This window comes from Cherax quadricarinatus, chromosome 46, assembly GCF_038502225.1.
Source record: "Cherax quadricarinatus isolate ZL_2023a chromosome 46, ASM3850222v1, whole genome shotgun sequence".
NCBI lineage: Eukaryota > Metazoa > Arthropoda > Malacostraca > Decapoda > Parastacidae > Cherax > Cherax quadricarinatus.
Window position 1 is genome coordinate 10532306 of NC_091337.1, and position 18338 is coordinate 10550643.

At 38.7% G+C, this 18338-nt stretch overlaps 1 protein-coding gene across 8 annotated transcripts in view; it reads left to right on the top strand.

The window, feature by feature from the left end:
* Nucleotides 1–18338, top strand: part of LOC128696743 (uncharacterized) — a 318805-nt gene that overhangs the window by 119772 nt on the left and 180695 nt on the right. For 3 of the 8 annotated variants that reach the window (XM_070094501.1, XM_070094500.1, XM_070094499.1), the window contains exon 2: nucleotides 10623–11049. The exons of 3 other annotated variants lie outside the window; for them this stretch is intronic. In XM_070094501.1, the coding sequence (XP_069950602.1) occupies nucleotides 10871–11049 (179 nt within the window). In that variant the 5' untranslated portion in view covers nucleotides 10623–10870. The remainder of the gene's footprint in view (nucleotides 1–10622; nucleotides 11050–18338) is intronic. 2 more of the 8 variants (XM_070094503.1, XM_070094502.1) reach the window with 1 other exon arrangement.

The following is an 18338-nucleotide window of genomic DNA, read 5'->3' on the forward strand; positions in this document are numbered from 1 at the left end:
CGAAACGTCTACAATAAAGATACCCAGATGTTGCACATGTGTCTTACTCTCATCAGGCTGTTACTGCTGGCCGCACGCAAACTGACGTACGAACCACAGCCCGGCTGGTCAGGTACTGACTTTATGTGCCTTATGTGCGTTTATGTATGCTGGGAGACATACGCAGGTACTTATATCATGAATTGATTCTCGAATGCAGTAAAATTGCCAGGTTGTTAAAGTAATGTGAATTTAATAATTACATTTTCGGAATGTAAGTTATTGATAATCTGAAATGCGGTGACCATTGCAAATCATGAGAAAGGTATCGATTAAAACCCGCCAGAGATGAACATAGGGAGGGAGAAGAAAGCATGAGGCTAGGAAAGGGTGACGAAGGTTTGATGATATAGAGAGGGAGAGGCGAACGAGTGAAGATACAGAGGGGAGACGAAGGGTTGCAGATAGAAAGGAGAATCAAAAGGGTCAGGATAGCTTACATGAAAGGATGAGGATAAGGTAAGCGTTGAAGATATGGAGGGATGCGGAAGGGGAAAGAGAAGCTGATAGGGAGTATTGCACTTACATACCGTAAACAAAATATGTGGGAAAAATGTAATAGGCTCTTCGTCTTTGTAGGGTATTGCGACAACGGTTAATCAGCGTCTTAACTTAATGTATGCACATCCCTTAGGTTGGTTGGTTAATTGAGTTAAAGCCTATCGATACACTAGGATCATTAAGGCTGCATGTGCACTGTTCACTTACCACTCGAATAATGAGCATATAGGGAATCAAGTAGACTTTAAGTTTATAAACTGACGTTAAGTATCTCTCAGTTTGTACATGTTTCTTCCCCTCAGTACACATACAAGTCAGCTATACTCACCACTAGACTATAGGCAAACTTACGATCCTTTGGTTCCTGAAGAATTGATGAATGGCTATTTCAAATCGCAAAAAAAAAAAAAAATCACCAGAGCAAATTTTATACTGTTTTCTTTACGTGATTCTACGTCGTTTTCTGAGGATGTATGATGGTTATAAATAATTATAATAATTATCGCTAATTAGTATGTAAGTTTGTATTAGATTGATGTGCAAGAAAGACATTTAAATGTAATTCACATGAGAAGAAATTTGTTGTAATCATTGTATGTACTACATTAGTGGAAATAATTAAACATTTGATTTGCACTCTTATGAAGCTGTGCTAAGTTGCTAATTGCAAATTTATGTTATTAACTCCTCACTTCGGGATGATTTCACCTACAATTAACTACTCATGTTATTACTTTCTGTTAAAAGACTGTTGAAGAGTTCAATAACAGTCTTTGACGTTACAAGTTGGTTTTAAATCTCAAAAGTGATGCTTAATAGCAACATTCTAATATGCCTGAATTTATGATCGAGTTGAAGTTTTAAACACACCGAATATACCTTATAAATTTTTCCAGTTTTTGCCGATTAATTGATTTAAACAATTTATTGTTGCCTCTAATTTTGATGGTAATATTTCATATTAAATGTTACATGTGTTTATGAGTATAAATTATAGAAGTCTCAGCCTCAGGTTTTGAATTAAGGGTGTACAGATAAATTTCTCGCGTCTTACTGCACTTATCACTAATGTATGTGACAAAACCCACTCTTTTAAATCTCACACAAAGTGGTCAAGCCAATTATGCTTTCTTACCTCTATTCCTGTCTACTCAACTTTTTTTTTTTCGCACGCTGGTTTATCCTACTTCAAACCTTTCTCTTCATTCATGTCGTCGATCTTTTGGCTTAACAAAAAAAAATGGTGTGATAGATTTCATAAAAATATAATGCATGTACTGTATATACCCGGGGATTATCTCATAGCGTAGTGTTGTAGACACGATCTTCTTATGTTCCTAGTAGCAAGCTGAAATGTGAGCACAGATACATTTCCTTGTGCAAATTTGATCGGTGTATGTTTGCTCTAACGTCGAGAATATATATATATTTATCACACGGACGCAGACAGATGGCCTTGTCAGCCCCTTTAGGGAGTCAAGACAAGGAGTGGAACGACCATTCTCTAGAATGTACTCATACTTTCATGATTTTGTTGATATTTATGTACGAACTTTTATTTGATTGAAATAAACTTACAGGATAACTCTTAATATTTACTACGGTAACTGGAATATCTCTGGAGCATAGTTTCTGCTTGTCAAGATTCAGTGGAAAGTACTCGTGTAATTTAGGGCGATGACATATGCATGTATCGAGTATTTCTTTGCAAAGCTAGAGTCACGATATATTAGGCAAGAGAATGCTGTACTAATTGCCATATATTTAGGTTAGTATAGTACTACAATTTCGAGGTATCAAGACATTATATCAGAAAAGCTCCAGCAGAATTATCCGAGCATGCATCTATCAAGGTCCAGTAATAAGTGTTCATGGATAGCATTTTGTTAGTCAAATACTGTGATATAAGCTTGCAACGGCCTCTTAAGAGGCATTATCTAGTCTCGGACTGTCATAAATTAGGTAGACCTTAAATTTCATGTTGATAAACAGCTGATGCTTGAGTTATGGCGAATGGTACAAGGTGCTTAAAGTCAGGCAGGCATAAAATTCATTGTCCCTTATATAAGCAATTGAAGATTTGACGTAGATTAACATGCCTGCAAGGATCTTCTCAGTTGCTTAAATACCGATGGTTATAATTATATTTAAGAAAGATTAGAACAAAATGTTTCCCCGTGTATCTAATGAATTCATTGTTTCGCAACACCCTTTAAAACAAAATATCTAAGCACATATATTATGTAGTATAATATAGCCTATATCATGAAGCATTATAGTTTAGCCTAATGTTGAAAGATTGTCTATGTCAGAAGATTCAAAAAGTAACATAATTTTGGAAGAAATATCAAATGCAATTTTTGAAAATACAAACGAAGACATATTTTTTTTGTCTTCTCCTTTTAGAACACAGCATCATGAAACGTATATCATGCCATTTTAAATCATGTTTTATGTACTGATTGGCATCCAACATGAACTTGCTACATGGCTTTGCACATGAGTTAGGTGGACGATGATTTGAAGATATTTTGTGGCAACCTTAACCTTGTCAGCTTGGTCCTGACCAGCTCTTGTTGCATCGCAATGATACAAAATTTTAAAATCTTTCCTCTTTCTGATGACCTTTGAACTTGCCACATCCTTCGTTATCAAGCATTCTTCTGCCTTGGCTAGTGGTATAATTCTTATATAAATGAGAATTATTATCCCGTCTATGTCGGGAATTTAATGCTAGAGCAGAAGTTCTACTTATTTTTTTGTAGATCACAAATGTTTTGGAGAATAATGGCTTTAATCATTACTGATCCTTAATAATGGTTGAGAAATATATCATTTTTGCTGAAGGGAGTCAACAAATCGTAGTGCAGCTCCCTCGCCTTGTCTACCTGATACAGGTACCCACTGCACACACCTCATGTAACTGTCATATTTCAACTGTTCAAGGCTCTGTCAACAGCCACCCATGTGACTTCTTACAACAGTGCCATATTATCTGGTTAAGTGGGCGGGCTGCAGCCCATTTTCTGTTCGCGCTGCAGGCTAATTTCATCCTTTTTTTTTTTATCTTACATTTATAGTTTTTTTCGTTGTAACCCATCCCAGCCTAACCTAACTTAGACTGTATGAAACTTCGACATAGTTATTAGGAGGAAGGGTTACAGACGATAGAATAGTCTGTCGCGGGAGCAGGAAACGGGTACACACTGCGCGCGGCTCTTGTAACTCCTTCATAATTCCATTGTTCGAGGCGCCGTTAACAGCCACCCATTTGACTTTATTTACATCATGTCTGGTTAAGAGGACGGGGCTACTACTTGGTGTGCATCCATCCAGTATGATTTACTATGTGAACGTCAGTACTGAAGAATAATAAAACGGTTTATATTTCGCATTTAATACCATTTAATCATGAACAATATAATTAAGGTCTCTCTCTGTATCAATCCTTAAAACTGAGTGAACCTTCTGCGTAATAAAACTTAATAGCATAAACACAGAGTTTGTTAGATTTAATTTAATAATATTGATCAAGGCCTAGCGACTGCGTGTGGGTTAAGACAGCAGTTCACCGGTACACTAACATCAAGAATACCTAACCCCTAAAAGAGAGTAACAAATATACATCCGTCAGTGTCATTGTATATACTCCTGTCGTTAAGGTTCTTTGCTTTACCCACAGTTAATCTTAATTATATATCTAGTTACTCTTTACCAGCAGCACCAGGAAAGGATAACTTTTTCATATACTAATTTTACATTAATTATTAAAGCCTATTTAATGATACACAACTGCATACGGGAAGCCAAATTTGCAGCTGTGCAGTCCATTTTGGACAAGGTAACTTGCTATCATGAGTGCCTTATTTTTTTTTATTTTTTAAGACCCCTGGTTTAGACTATACTTTGTTTGCCTTGCTCCTTCCGGACAAAATACATTTCAGTAACCTCATAAATCTCTGCCATTTATAGGAAATAACATACACTGATAAATATTAGTACAACATAGAACTGCATGTATAATGGTTTGTGATGGGATGAAATGGCAAGAGGGAGGTACGAACTGCTCCTTCCCCCTTCCCCTCTCTCTCACCGTAAGTGTGGACATATATAGCCAGCAATCCGCTGACACTCAGTTACCCCGTACAAGTCATAGATGAGCCTTTCCTAGTATATTTGTCGGAACCGCACTTAAAGTAACATTGTTACTGTAGCCCTCTTAGAGAAAGCTTGTTAAACTGACTAAACGTTCAAAGGTGTCGTAATATTAATAGTTAACAAAAGAAGTGAGCTGTTACAAACTCATACCGAGTATTTGCACAGAGATGTTTACCTATGTCAGTACTATACACCGAGAGATTATTTCGGTCCTTTTTCTCTTTGCTAGAGTATTCTTTAATGGTAGTGTAAATATGAAATGCACCCATGATGACCCACTTCTAGTCAGGTTCCTTCAAGCCCAACAAATCAGGGGACGATATATAGGACCGAGCCGCGGGGGCGTTGATTCCCGGAATACCCTCCAGGTACACTCCAGGTAGGAGGTACAATAGGACCTCTTAATCTGAGCACTTTGAAGGTGACTCAACACTGGGCATCGATGACGCTGCCGCAGGCACTAGATGGGTGGCGGAGGTGTGGTTTCTTGATGGTGGGGCTATTTTCTTCCGGGTAACCGCTCAAGGGAGGTTCCTTGATGCTTGTGAGGGGCTCTTGATCTAAGGATTTGGCTTTAGCTCTGCCCCCATGAATATATTAATCATTCCTCCATTCCTTCTAGTGGCTAACGCGACGGGCTGGAGTTTTGAGACTATGACCGCGGGTTCAATCCCGGCCGGGGGTATGGTTTTTTCTCCAGGTAAAATTTCACCTGACAGATCTCATGTACATGATAACCTAATCAGTAGCTAAAAACCGTTGGTGTGTCGATATTGAGTTTTCTAGTTTATTAAAAAGTTTATTAAAAAACAAATCGCATATATCTTAAATGCGAATTATTGTGGAGAATGATAACTGATGTTGTGGGGAGTAGTTGTGGAAATGTCACTAAGTATTTGTTTCAGATGTGGTTCATATTAATGTAGGGGAATATATTGCTTTCTGCCGTGAAATTTAATCTGATCAATGATTGTGTCGACACTTGATTGATCATTCTAATACTCCTTATAATCTGATCCTGCCTAGAGTTCAAGCATTTTTTAGCATCAAGATTTAACATTTATTGCTGTTAAAGTCTGAGAGATGGATTGTTTGGTTTAGAGTGCTGTCGACTGGCAGGGTCCAAGACATTAGAAGTAGAGGTAACCAAAGTGTTGCTGGTGCAGTGGACCGAGGCGTTGCAAATGTATAATGGAGCGAAGAGTTACAAGCCAGGATATAGATACGAAGATATGCAAATTAGAGTAGGAGTAGAACTGTTAATACCGTGGTTGATGAGACCCAGGTGTATGTACTCACCGGTATATGTTTGAGGAGGGTCAAAACTGAGCTCCTGACCATCAGTATGCTGACATTATTGGTTCCTTGGCTCTAGGGCCCTATCATATTCACGCAACTGTGTGTGGAGTTTATCTCCGTCTCATTAAAATCATTCCGTCAAATTGATCAGAACAGTATAAATTCTTTGCAGTCTTGAAATAAGATGATGTGCCTCAGACTATGGCTTTTCCTACATGTCTGTGTTAGGTGATAAAGCAAACTGTAGTACGTTCAAAGTACATATTTAGTACTACAAGTGATGGGTCGCACTGGTGTTAATTAGATGCGCGAAATATAGCCTCATATCTCCACGTCAGCTTCCTGAGTAGCATGTAAGCTGGCAGGGGAGAAAAACAAACAGATTTTAATTGGATGATAATAAAGTTCTGTAAATACATTTGACACTATTTCATTATTAATATATTTACATGAAACGCTAAATCCGTATGGATTATGCAACGCAGAGTTTTTTTTTATATATTTTATTAAAAAGTACATCACAGCACATAAAAATAACAAAACAGGCCTTATCTGTCAACAAATGTAATAAGCTTTCCATGGCCATATAATACCACATACAAATGTAATAATTATACATCATGTAACAAATATTACCTAAGGAAAACACAAACAGTAACCAAAGGAGAGAATTTATACAGTTGTGGAGGCTGTCCGTCCGTTGACTGCTAACAGTTTCGATTCATGGATTATGTGTATGATGTTGCCAGTATTTTTATATACCTTGAAATCAGAGATATTATCATGGAGAAAAATGGTTTCATTATTTTTTACCAGTTGTCAGTGTTCGCCCATTCCTAATGTCCCCAGGTAGGTAGGCAATGTGTCTGTCTCACAGTTACTGAACAGAGGATCGAGCCTCTACCACCCCTTGCACAGAATGACTCACAAGGGGTTTCCGCAATAATAATCTCAAAAAAAGTTCTTGTAAAGGATGGAGAGAAGAGGTGATGGAGGCGTAACACACTGGTTGGTAGGCTGTAAAAAAAATAGTTATCCCTTGTCATTAGAGATACATTGTATGTATTGGACGTGCCTAGCATGGGGCAGTAGGCCTGCTGCAGTGCTCCTTCTTTCTTATGTATATAACTACGTTTTGTATAAAACAGTTAATAAGTTATGAGGCAGAAACATCCGCAGCCTACATTTAATTTAATGTAAAATAATTATTTTTCCCGGTGATTAAAGTTTATCACTCTTGTAGTACTCAACAGCCATATTTTTCTTTTCGTATTTTATCTAAAATATAAAAATAATATTTATACTGCAACTAGTATGTTCATAGCATATAAACGCTCATACATAAAAAAAAATAATAAATTATTTCCTTTAATACATGCGTATATTATTTTACATTATTTCTGTCTTATTTTCAAACAATGCGGAACACACTGACTTTGATATTTACGAACCAAAACTGCCGTACACCGGTGGTATAGACAAGTGTTTACAATAATTCTATAATAACAGTATGAACGTGTGGCATGTGGACACGAGTATAACTTTCACTCTGTACACAGAAATGTGCACAATGTGTGAGGTTTTCCTATATTTTTTATTTAAATGCAATCTAAATTACTTCTTACAAAAAAATATTTACACCTGCACCTGCATGTGATTTTTTCCATTTTTTTTATTTACATGACTGTTTAAATGGTCTCTCTTATCACCTCTAACGCTGACAGCTGTAATCTCGTGAATGAATCACAGCTGAATTGATCGACACGGAGCAGCCATAAATTTAGTGTTGGTGATTGAGTTAGCGTCGGCTCTTGGGTGATTGGATGTGTTCGAGACCGAATATTAAAAGAAGGCGATGCCTTGCTGAATCAGTTTTAGAGACGAACACCAAGTTCAAGTCGTTGTACAGTAAGTCATTAGTAGGTCAACATATTTGTTTGGTCTTGAAGCAGTGCACTGAAAAAAAAAACAGTATTCTTGGTGGCGTTATGAAACTAGGCATTAAAACTTCATTATTCTTGACCCCAACTTCAATTATTTAGAGGTGAACATTTTTATGGCATTCTTGTATAGCCGAACATTTACATTTACGTAATGTAATAAAGTTTGATCCTGTCAGATTTATGTATGATCAGCCAAAATTTAGCTAGTGTTAAGTTTTGCTTCTTGCTGATATGGAATTGTACATGAACGTTTGTCAAAGGAGAAGGTTCTTGCTTTAGTCATGTAAGATCATTAGTTAACGGCTGGTGGTTCTTGCAGTGGTATTAAAAACCATTTAGTAAAAGGTAATGCTTCGGACATCATGGATTTGGTTTGGATTTTATACCTGTCGACAGGGTTGCCAATGTAATGATCAATCTTGATAGTTGTGGTTAAACTTACAGCCGCGAGTGTGTCAGATGAGGCAGGAAATATTAGAACAAGTTAGTCTCTGCTGGACAAGTTTTTGCTTAGGACACTGGAGAAAGAATGTTCTATCATTATTTAATGTTAAGCGCTAATCTTTGATAAATGTTTCAACACATAATTCCTAATCTATTTTTTTACGAACTTAACAATCACGATTGACGGGTTATAATGAGTTTGAACAATTTGTCATTGTCATTTAATTTTTCTTCATTCTGTATCAGTGTTCGCTGTAAGTTTAGTCTTGAGAAATTGCCGATCACTGGAGGTAGATGAATGAAGATGGTGTGATGCAAGTAACTTTAAATATTCGTATTACCGCATGGTTTACAAAAAAAATAGACAAGACCTAATGCTAAAATGGGAGAAACTATTGTAGAGGGAATAGTGAGTAAGTCTGGAGTGCCAGGGTAAAGGGTAATGGGGGCCTTTAATTGAAATATGTATGGAAAGAGTTTTTGTAATAGGTTATAAGTATTTTAAGAAAAGAAATATAAATAACTACACGAGATATGATATAGACTACAGAGGGTAATGACAGCTGTTTGTTAGACTATGTATTAGTAGATAAAAGGTTGATGGGAAGACTGCTGGATGTGCAAGTTTTTCAGAGGGGGGACAGATACATGTATGTCAGATCATTATTTAGTGGTAGCTACATTGAGAATAAAATGTACATGGGGTACAAGGTGAATGTCATCAGTGAGTAAAAGAGAAGCGAAAATTTATAAATTAAAGATGTGTTTCTAACGAGTGTTTTTATCCGTAATGACTTTGTTTTGCATAGTTGTATTCGCCAGGTTGTGGATAACCGTATGAAAGGTAAATACGAGAGAATTTTTTTCTGTGTTAGGCTAGGTGAGATTCGTCAGGAAACAGGACAAGTGTTTCCTGACGCGGGTCTTAGTCATATGATGACCCGCCAGTGGATAGTCATATGATGACCCGCCAGTGGATCTTTTGGTCATCTGACGGAGGGCTTCCGCTGGCTAACAAGCCTACCCCTTTAAAAAATTATTTTAGTTTCTGTGTTGATGGTATACAAGGTGGAAACAGTAAGGGTGGGTGTGGTCTGTGTGCAAGTTCTAAAAAGATGAGGGGAGGGGAGGGAAGATGATAGTGATGTAAGAGAACTGAGATATCGTTATGGTGGAGAAGGTGGGTCGTGGTGTAGGGGAAGAGAGAAGGTGGAGTGAATATAAAAGGGAGCAGAATTTAGAGGGGGTCATAAATTCCCCAGTCTTCTAATAACATGTTTATTTTTCTACTATAATCTACTCTGTCCATAATTACTCTCGCATTTGCTTTGTTTCGTAAGGTGAAGTCTAGGATTTTTCTTTAATTCATGGTATAGCTTAACAAATCTTTGAGGACAGTTGTGTTGTAGAGGTCTGAGCTGTGCTTAGACCTCTACAACACAATTGTACAGCACCCTGAGGCATGGGAGTCAATCAAGTTTGATCAGAGGGAAGAGTAACTCCATATCCTTGGTTCAAGAACCCTTCTCTAGCTTTTTGGCTTCCCCCCCCCCCCCATTTGAAGGGAGAAACAGTAAAAAAAATCGAACATTTTCTCATTCGATTTCTTGAACTTCTAATTTTCGTCTTCATAAATTTCATTGTATAGTGAATTGAGATTTTTTCCTAAACATTCGAGGTAATGAAATTTGCCATACGATTTTCATTTATGGGGAAATGTTAAACCCTCAGAGGTCATACAGCGCTTAGGTTTGAGCTGAGGAAGGGGAAAGGTAGCTCCACTACCTTGACTCAGGAACCCTTCACCAGCACCAAGGCGTTCCCTCTTCACTTAGTAAGTGGACGCCATTCACTGAACTGCACCGTGAGGCTGTGAGGTATCTCGACCTCTTGACTCTTGTATTCATGACAATAAAAATGTTGGAGGCTCGTAAGGATGACTAGGATATGCATGATATATCAATCTGAGTGATGATGTGCCAGTTTGGTTTATGAGTTGCCTAAACCACCTTAGTTGATCCATCACAAATTTATGATTGATTTATATGACGTATTTTTTTATTATTTGTGGTCTTGTATACAAAATTATTTAAGGTGACCAACTATTTCTGGAGACTATTTAAGGGCTGAAGTTTCAAATTAAATTGCATATTGACATTCTCTGTAGATACTAAAACTCAAATAAGATAGGAAAAACAAGATTTATCTTTTTAACATGTATTTATTTTTTAAATGCAGATGGTTGTTATAAGCTTAAATTTCAACAACCTTTTTCCAATGTTTCTAAAAAATACTGGACATTACAGTAACATTTATCATATACCATTTTAATCAGTGTATGTCCTTCTACAATAGAAAAAGTACACATTACAGACATTTATTAAGAATATATATAAAAGTGACAAAAGTAACACCAGTGTAAGATACGAAATAAGTGACTGAAGATTCGAAGTGCCTCAGACAGCGGACTAAGGAGTTACACCACGATGAGAGAGTGGTGTCGGTTGTTGAAATGGCGGCGTGTGATTTTATTTGGCGTGTGTTTGGTGGTAGTGACGATGATTTGCCCCCCGGTGGATGCTAACGCAGGAGAGGACCTTCGTTCCTACCGTCGCAGCCAACATATTCCCAGACACACCAGAAGAAACGTCTTAGTTGGCAGAGGGTAAGTACTGCTACTTCGTAACACATGTAGTTTCAGGAGTTGTCAGCCCATGGTAAGTGCTTAGTGTCGTAGGAAGTTTCGGTGGTGGGCGAAGGGAAACTACTGCTACTGCGTAACGTGTAGTTTGAGGAGTGGTGAGCAGAGGGGTAAGTATTAAAGTGGCGAGCAGAGGGTAAGTGTTGCTACTTCGTACTGTATGTAGCTTTAGGTATATTCACATAGTTTTCCAGGTGCAGTTTTTAACTTTATTTTATGCGCTTGCAGATTGATACTTGAACAAGAAAAAACATCGGATACACAAGTCATTAAGGCTGCGTGTAACCTTTTTAACACTAGTCGTGATTATTTTAATACCTAAAATAGGCATTAAAATAACTTTCAATGTAGATAAATCTCTGCATGGATAAAAGGACACTTGCAGGTCGCTACATAAAGATCTACATAATTCAAGTCTCACCAAAGAGGTTTCTAGAGAATGTGATTGGCCATTGTTTCACCCATATGTTAGAGGCAACACGGAGAACAAAGGCAGCCGTCTGGGAGGAAACAATGACCGTTACCACCAGCCTGTCCTTGTTGCAGTGGCTTCATTATGCGCGGGCACCCTCACAATTGTCATGGTGAGCAGGGTTCCTGGCCCCCCAGCCGAGTGGAGCAGCGTAAAACCCTTGTAGCGGCTCTGTAACAATGGTCGATTGAACTGGCTTAGTAGGGGGCTCTCGAGATTGGCTCAGAGAGCACTTGCAATGGCAGAGGGGAACTGTTCAGACTGTCTCTGAAGTCAGGCAATTAGAGGTTCCCAATTTTTTTTTTTTTTAGCTAGACTCTGTTCCCTGTAAAAATAGTAGGGGATCCATGACATTCATTTTCTACGACAATGGCAATAACTGCGTAAAAAATAAAAGCGTGTAAAATGTACTAACTTAACTATTTTGAACGGCATTGCTGGCTTGTGATCTCTAGGACCTTACCATATTTACTTTTGAAGCTGTGTATAGCGTTTGCCTCCATCAATGCCTTGTTAAACTCACTCCATGTTACAACCACTCAGAGACAAAAAAAAAAAAAAAACTTCCTAACATCCCTGTGAGTTTGTTTTCAGTTTCCATCTAGGTCCCCTGACACCTGTGACTGGTTTCGAGAGGTTTCCTAGCCTCGCAACCCGGCCCCGGGCCAGGCTTTTCTTTTAACTGCCTGCTAAACCAGGCTGTTTATGATTGAGACACTTATGCAACATATGGGAATCTTTATTCAGGAAACGTTTCGCCACACAGTGGCTTCATCAGTCCAATACAAAGTAGAAAGGCGTAAGGAGAGGAGGAGTTTGAGGCAATCAGTCCCTCAGCCTGGAGTCGATGTGTTCAGTCCATCAATCTTGTAGAAGGTTAATGAACTGAACACATCGACTCCAAGCTGAGGGACTGATAACCTCAAACTCCTCCTCTCCTTACGCCTTTCTACTTTGTATTGGACTGATGAAGCCACTGTGTGGCGAAACGTTTCCTGAATAAAGATTCCCATATGTTGCATAAGTGTCTCAATCTTCAACTTGTCGGTTTTTCAAACCATTCATCACAGGCTGTTTATGTTAGAGGTCGCTAGCTCACAGCCTGGTTGATCTGACACTTGGCGAAGTGGCTGTGTATTAGGAAAATGTATGGGTTTTCTTTTGAGAGAAAACTTGTCATTTAGACGATGAGCGCAAGCTAACATCACGCATAAAATTTATTACCCAGGTAAGAGAAAGATTATCGAATCAGCCCTCATAGAATCCACAGCAGAGGCCAGTGGCGATAGATCCGACTGATAAGTTTCCACAGTAAAATTATTTATAGCACTCAAACTCACCCGCATTGGTTAGCGAATATTCGTATTTTTCGTTTGACAAAAATTCTAATATGAGCCAGTAGACCTACAACGATGCTCTCTAAAACTAGAAATATCATATACCTTTTGCTGAATTTTCATATTACTTGACCTGCTACCCTTTGTATCCTGCTCCATTCCCTTCTACATTCTGCTCCAGAAGTTCTCAGCTAGAGGTCAGAATATACATAATCGATTTATGTGTTTTCCTAGTTAGCTTGTTATTTTTTAACATTAACAAGCATTCATTCACATATGAATCGTGAGTAGTGTATAAAGCATGCCCCTTCATAGTATAGGTATCAGGTGGATGGTGAGGCAAGACACTTTAGCGTCCTGTTAACGTCTTCATCACTGCCCAGGCATTTCCTCCATACTTGTCGTCACGCCCCAGTGCTAATGACCCCGGCAGCTGAAGTCCCTAATGCAGGAGACTGTGTCGTCACGCCTACACTTAGGGTAATACAACCCCCAACAGCAACAGCGTGGCTAAACTGGCAGTCAACAGAAAAGTCTGGCCCCAGGCAGGGCTGCTAAGGTAGAAAAACTCTAAATACCGGTCACAGGTATGTTGTATGTATATTATATGTGCAAGTGAAACGGGGTACAGGAAGGAACGACAGGGGATATGGACACGAATGCTTTCGCTTGAAACTCCTTTATTTAAAATATTTCGGCCCTTGGAAGCTAATCATGTCCAATACAAGTGCTTGAAATAATGAAGGTTCAGTGGCCGAAACGTTTTCGGTAAAGGTGTGCTAAGTGAGAATGCATTCGTGTCCATTTCCCAGAAGTTGTCGGCAGTCATTTGCATGACTCCAGTAACTGTCTATCTCCTTTCCGAAAGTTTCCAGGGCACCCTAAATAGCATATTTAAATGATGAGGTCCTCGAAATTGCTCTTCCTCCCCAAAAATCATTAAATTACGCGTTTGAAACTCAGGAAGGTAGAGGTAGTGAGATGTGTCGGAGGGCTCTTCATGCAGATAACTGGGGCTATCATTTTCTTCCTTGGATCAGACCTGATTGCCTCCAATTCCCAAGACACTGTATGACCTCTACGGGTTTAGCAATTGTATGAGGAAACTCAATCGCTAGCTGAGCTACAGATACTATTTGTATAAACACGGACTTGTGGGAGAGGAGAATGCTCAAAATTTTCCGTGTCCTTGCTCTAGGGCAGTACCGGATACAAACTCATATTAAAGCATTTAGTAAAAATAAAGTAGTATTAGGTAGACTGGTGAGGAAAACGTCAGTACCTGAAAAAACTAAACATCAGTTTGGGCCAGGAAATGTGTAATGTTTGGGGTAATTCCGCTTATTGTGTGTTACTCAAATCCTCACAGAAGTGCTCCTGTAACACGAACATTTGGCTACAAGATCTTCCACAAATTAACAATACGAAAATTCGTGTTAGGAAGATAAGTGTAAACAATTTACGTTCAAAGCGAATAGGGATTCTAAAATCACTAGACGAAAATCAACTCTGAAAAACTAATATGGAAAATTGCAATAGCAGTATAAAGAGAAAGAGAGAGAGATTAGATTTAGATTTTGCCACCGAATTAGCTAGTTTATTGTGCACCCCATATCCATCCTGTGGACGGTAGCGCAAGAGCATATGTATACACAAAAGGCCTAAGAACTAGGCCCAAAAAGGGTTAACTCGAGTACATCTGGATTTATATCTACAGTTCACTTATCCGTTACAAGCAGATTTAGGAAATTTGCTTAATATATCTGGTATTTTATTTTCATTAATATCTTGACATGTCACATAGGTTTGTCTCTATATTCCTCAATAAGTGGACAATTAAGCAGTGTTGAAGATAATGACCATGGGGTTGGTCACATACTTTGCATTTGGTTTGATCATCACCTGTCTCTCCCAAACTGCCAGAAGTACTTGTAATCAAGCCTAAGCCTGGCCACTGCAACATCAGTCTGTTCACATTACAAGTTGCTCCATAAACGTACTTATCTACGTTCATGTTATCTTGTTATATTCTACTCTCTCCTTCAGGGTACTTTTCTTGGTTAACGTATCAACTTTATCATGAAGGAATAATCCAATATGTGATGGGATCCATAGCAATTGTACATTAATTCCCTTTTCCCGGAGTTTTTAGTATCTATACCTGGCTTCTCCAATGAGGATGTTTAGTCATTATGTGAGTCAAGAGCATTCAGTGATGACAGAATAAGTAATGATGATAGTCAAGCTCATTGTCATAAGTTAGCTTTAGCGCCTAATGCAGTGTAGACACCCAGTTGTTAATGTTTATGCCTAACTCAAGAAAGTTGCCATCGTTCTTAACTAGGTAGGTGGCAACAAGAGCAGATGCAACCCTGCCAGTAGACTCCTGCTTAGATCCATCAGTGTACATAACTTGTGATAAATTATTACTACCATTTAGGCGAGAGAGAAAGAGAGAGAGAATCTGCAGGTGGCAGTATGGATAGAGATGGCGGTAGGGAGGGGATGAGAGCACAGCAGGTCCTGTAGATGAGCTGCAGTGGCCTTCCCTGGTCCCTAGTCTGATGGATCGTCCAGTTGACGACTTGATAATGACATAGCCTCTTGAGATCTCTGATGAATGTCTTTATTCCGTGGTCGTCCGGGCTCTTTACCTGAAGAATTACTGGCTGCACTACCTGCATCTGTCAGCCTCTTGCTATTACAAAGTCCACTGTATCATTTGCAACAGATGGAGAGCCATTAACTAAATTATTACCATTTGCATATAAAGGGGATACTTTTTTTATAAGTTTATCTTCTAAATTAATGCTGAGATACTGGCTTTATTACTACGGCAAAGTTTTATATTTTTAATGTTTACAAAGATTTCCCTTGTAACTTTGATATACCTTCGAAGGATTTTGTGAGTTTTCTTACTCTTGCAGCGCGGCCCGGGGCTAGGCTTGTCTGGCGACGCGAGTACCTCGTTGCTGAAGACTTCTTGATCCAAGGAATTTAAGTTACCCTTCCCTTCGTTGAATCAAACCGGATTACCTCCCGTTTCCTAAACGCTGTACGACGCCTGTTGGTTTGGCATTTGAGTATAATAATCATATTCATTCGCTCTGAGGTTTACCAGAGAATTTGCAGCAGTCTTGGTGGTGAGGAGTGACACACTCCAGACCTCCTTTACACTCGGCCTTATCAACCCATCGCTTGTGTATAATAAACCTTCATGCTTGAGCCTTTTAAGAGCATAGCTCTGGCGGGCGGGAGGTGTGGTCCTCCCCTCACCACCAATATCCCCTGGCATTCTATGTCCAAATGGGGAGGAAGCCTTTAGTGAAGGCAATAACATCTGTGGTAGCCGAGGGCTTTCAAGGAGAATTTTAGTCTGGAGGATTAGGACATGATTTATCTGGACATGATTGTCTGCTGATGCCTCTTGAAATTTGACAAACGATTGGGTGGCTATCCGGGGGATTCCTAATATATAGCTTGAGAGAGTACCTGGGAAGCCATAATCAGGGGTGAGAAAGCGCCCTAACTGCTCATAAAATCCGTTTATCTCTTGAATAAATTTCGATATTATCATATTATCACATTACTGGGCTTAATGTAGCTGCAAGTGTCTGATTTTTATTTCGACTGTAATCTAGCATTATTAACTCTGCCTGCAAGGCCCTCGATGCTCATTTTATTTTAAAAAAGTTTATATCCTAAACAAGCTTTCTCGCAAGGGATCATACACAGGCACGTCGTTTTATACCTCACATGAATCTGGCAATGAACTTAAGACCCTACTGAAGATGGTGATATTTGCACACCTACTCAGAACATCCAGAGGCTATCGTATATTTCATGTATCTTCGTAACTTCAGTCAGACCTTGAAGTGCCTAATGTATCTCCTGGTCTAACCGCCACTGTAGACAGATCCTCAGGCCTATTAGTATATGCAATAGGCTCGGCATTCAACACCCACAAGATTAACTTACCCATTAGATACAACGCGTAAAATAATAGTATGGACTTTCCCTTTACCTTCTGACGACTACTTAATTTCTCCGCAAATTCGTGGGTATTTAGGTTATCCCTCTGACACGGCGCAGGACATCTCAAGAGCCGCAGTTCACCCTCCTAAGCATCGTCATTATTTCACTTTGGCATAAGACCATCGGACGTGTGACACTAACTTTAGGAAGAAAACGCAATTATCTGTTAGTGTTTCAAAAGTCATTATCGTCTTTATGTATTATTACATATATTAGCGTTGTGGTATTTATATTTGGTTATTTTTTTTTTTTGCTAATAGAAAACACTGTACCCTAACCTAATCTAAGCTAAATAGGCCACAGGCCTACATGGCCATCATAGTATGGTGGAAAGATGGATGAACCTAGAATTTAATGGTGCATAATTGTTCTTGGTTGACATTAAACGTGTTGAATGTCTCGATTTATAATCAAACGTTGTCATTCTGTCACATTTAAGCAATTTGAGAAATCCAAGATGGTTGTGAAGGTAGTAGACGATCATGAATGAATATTTCAAGACAGAAAAACATGAATGTTAAGTATTTCAGCCAGATTTATTGCTAACAACATTTTTTATGTAAAGGAAGTCGCCCTTTGCACTTTCCTGTTAGTAGGGATGGTGGTAGGATAATTCCATATAACTCATAAATCCAAGATGGCTGCTGCGTTTACCATAAAGTAGTGGTTACAAGCATTGAAACTCTTACCCTCTTAGCCTTTTTTGCATTAGGCAAAGGAAGGAAAGCGAACTATATTGAATAGTTCGCATACCCGGTACATTTATTTTGGGTTAGGTTAGGCTCAGCAAACATTAACCTAACATTTTACTATGTACCCACATATGTTACTCAAACGGTGTAATATGTTCAACAATAATTGTTTTCATTTGTAAACAGTAGTATATGTGACATATTCGATTAATACCAGTACACTATTGATGATCAGCCTTGCTCAGTAGTTTCTCCCTAAAATACCTTTCCTAACTCCATAGCAGTGTCATGAGAATAAAACATGGGTCAAACTACAAGTTATAATCCTTCTGACAGTTTAACATTGAACTTCTCTCTAACACTACCCTAATAACTAAGATACTAATGAACTAATCCTCATTATCATAAGCTTCCTAGTTTACATTATCTTTCAGAATGTCTTTCGTCATTATGTTTAAAAATGTTAGATCCTCCACATTTGCAAAATACAGATGAGGAGCTGCACTTCCACATCCAGGAGATCAGTAGGGATGATCATTGCTGCAGTTACTGAGGAACAGTCTCGGGACTCATGGCTGTGAAACTCGAACATCTTAAGGTAAATGGATCACCAAAGAGAGTCTTGGCAAACTCATATTTCTCCCGCTCAGATATCATTGGATCTAAGCTTGGAGGTTCCTCATACCGAGCAGCCCTCCATATACTTGCATGAAAATC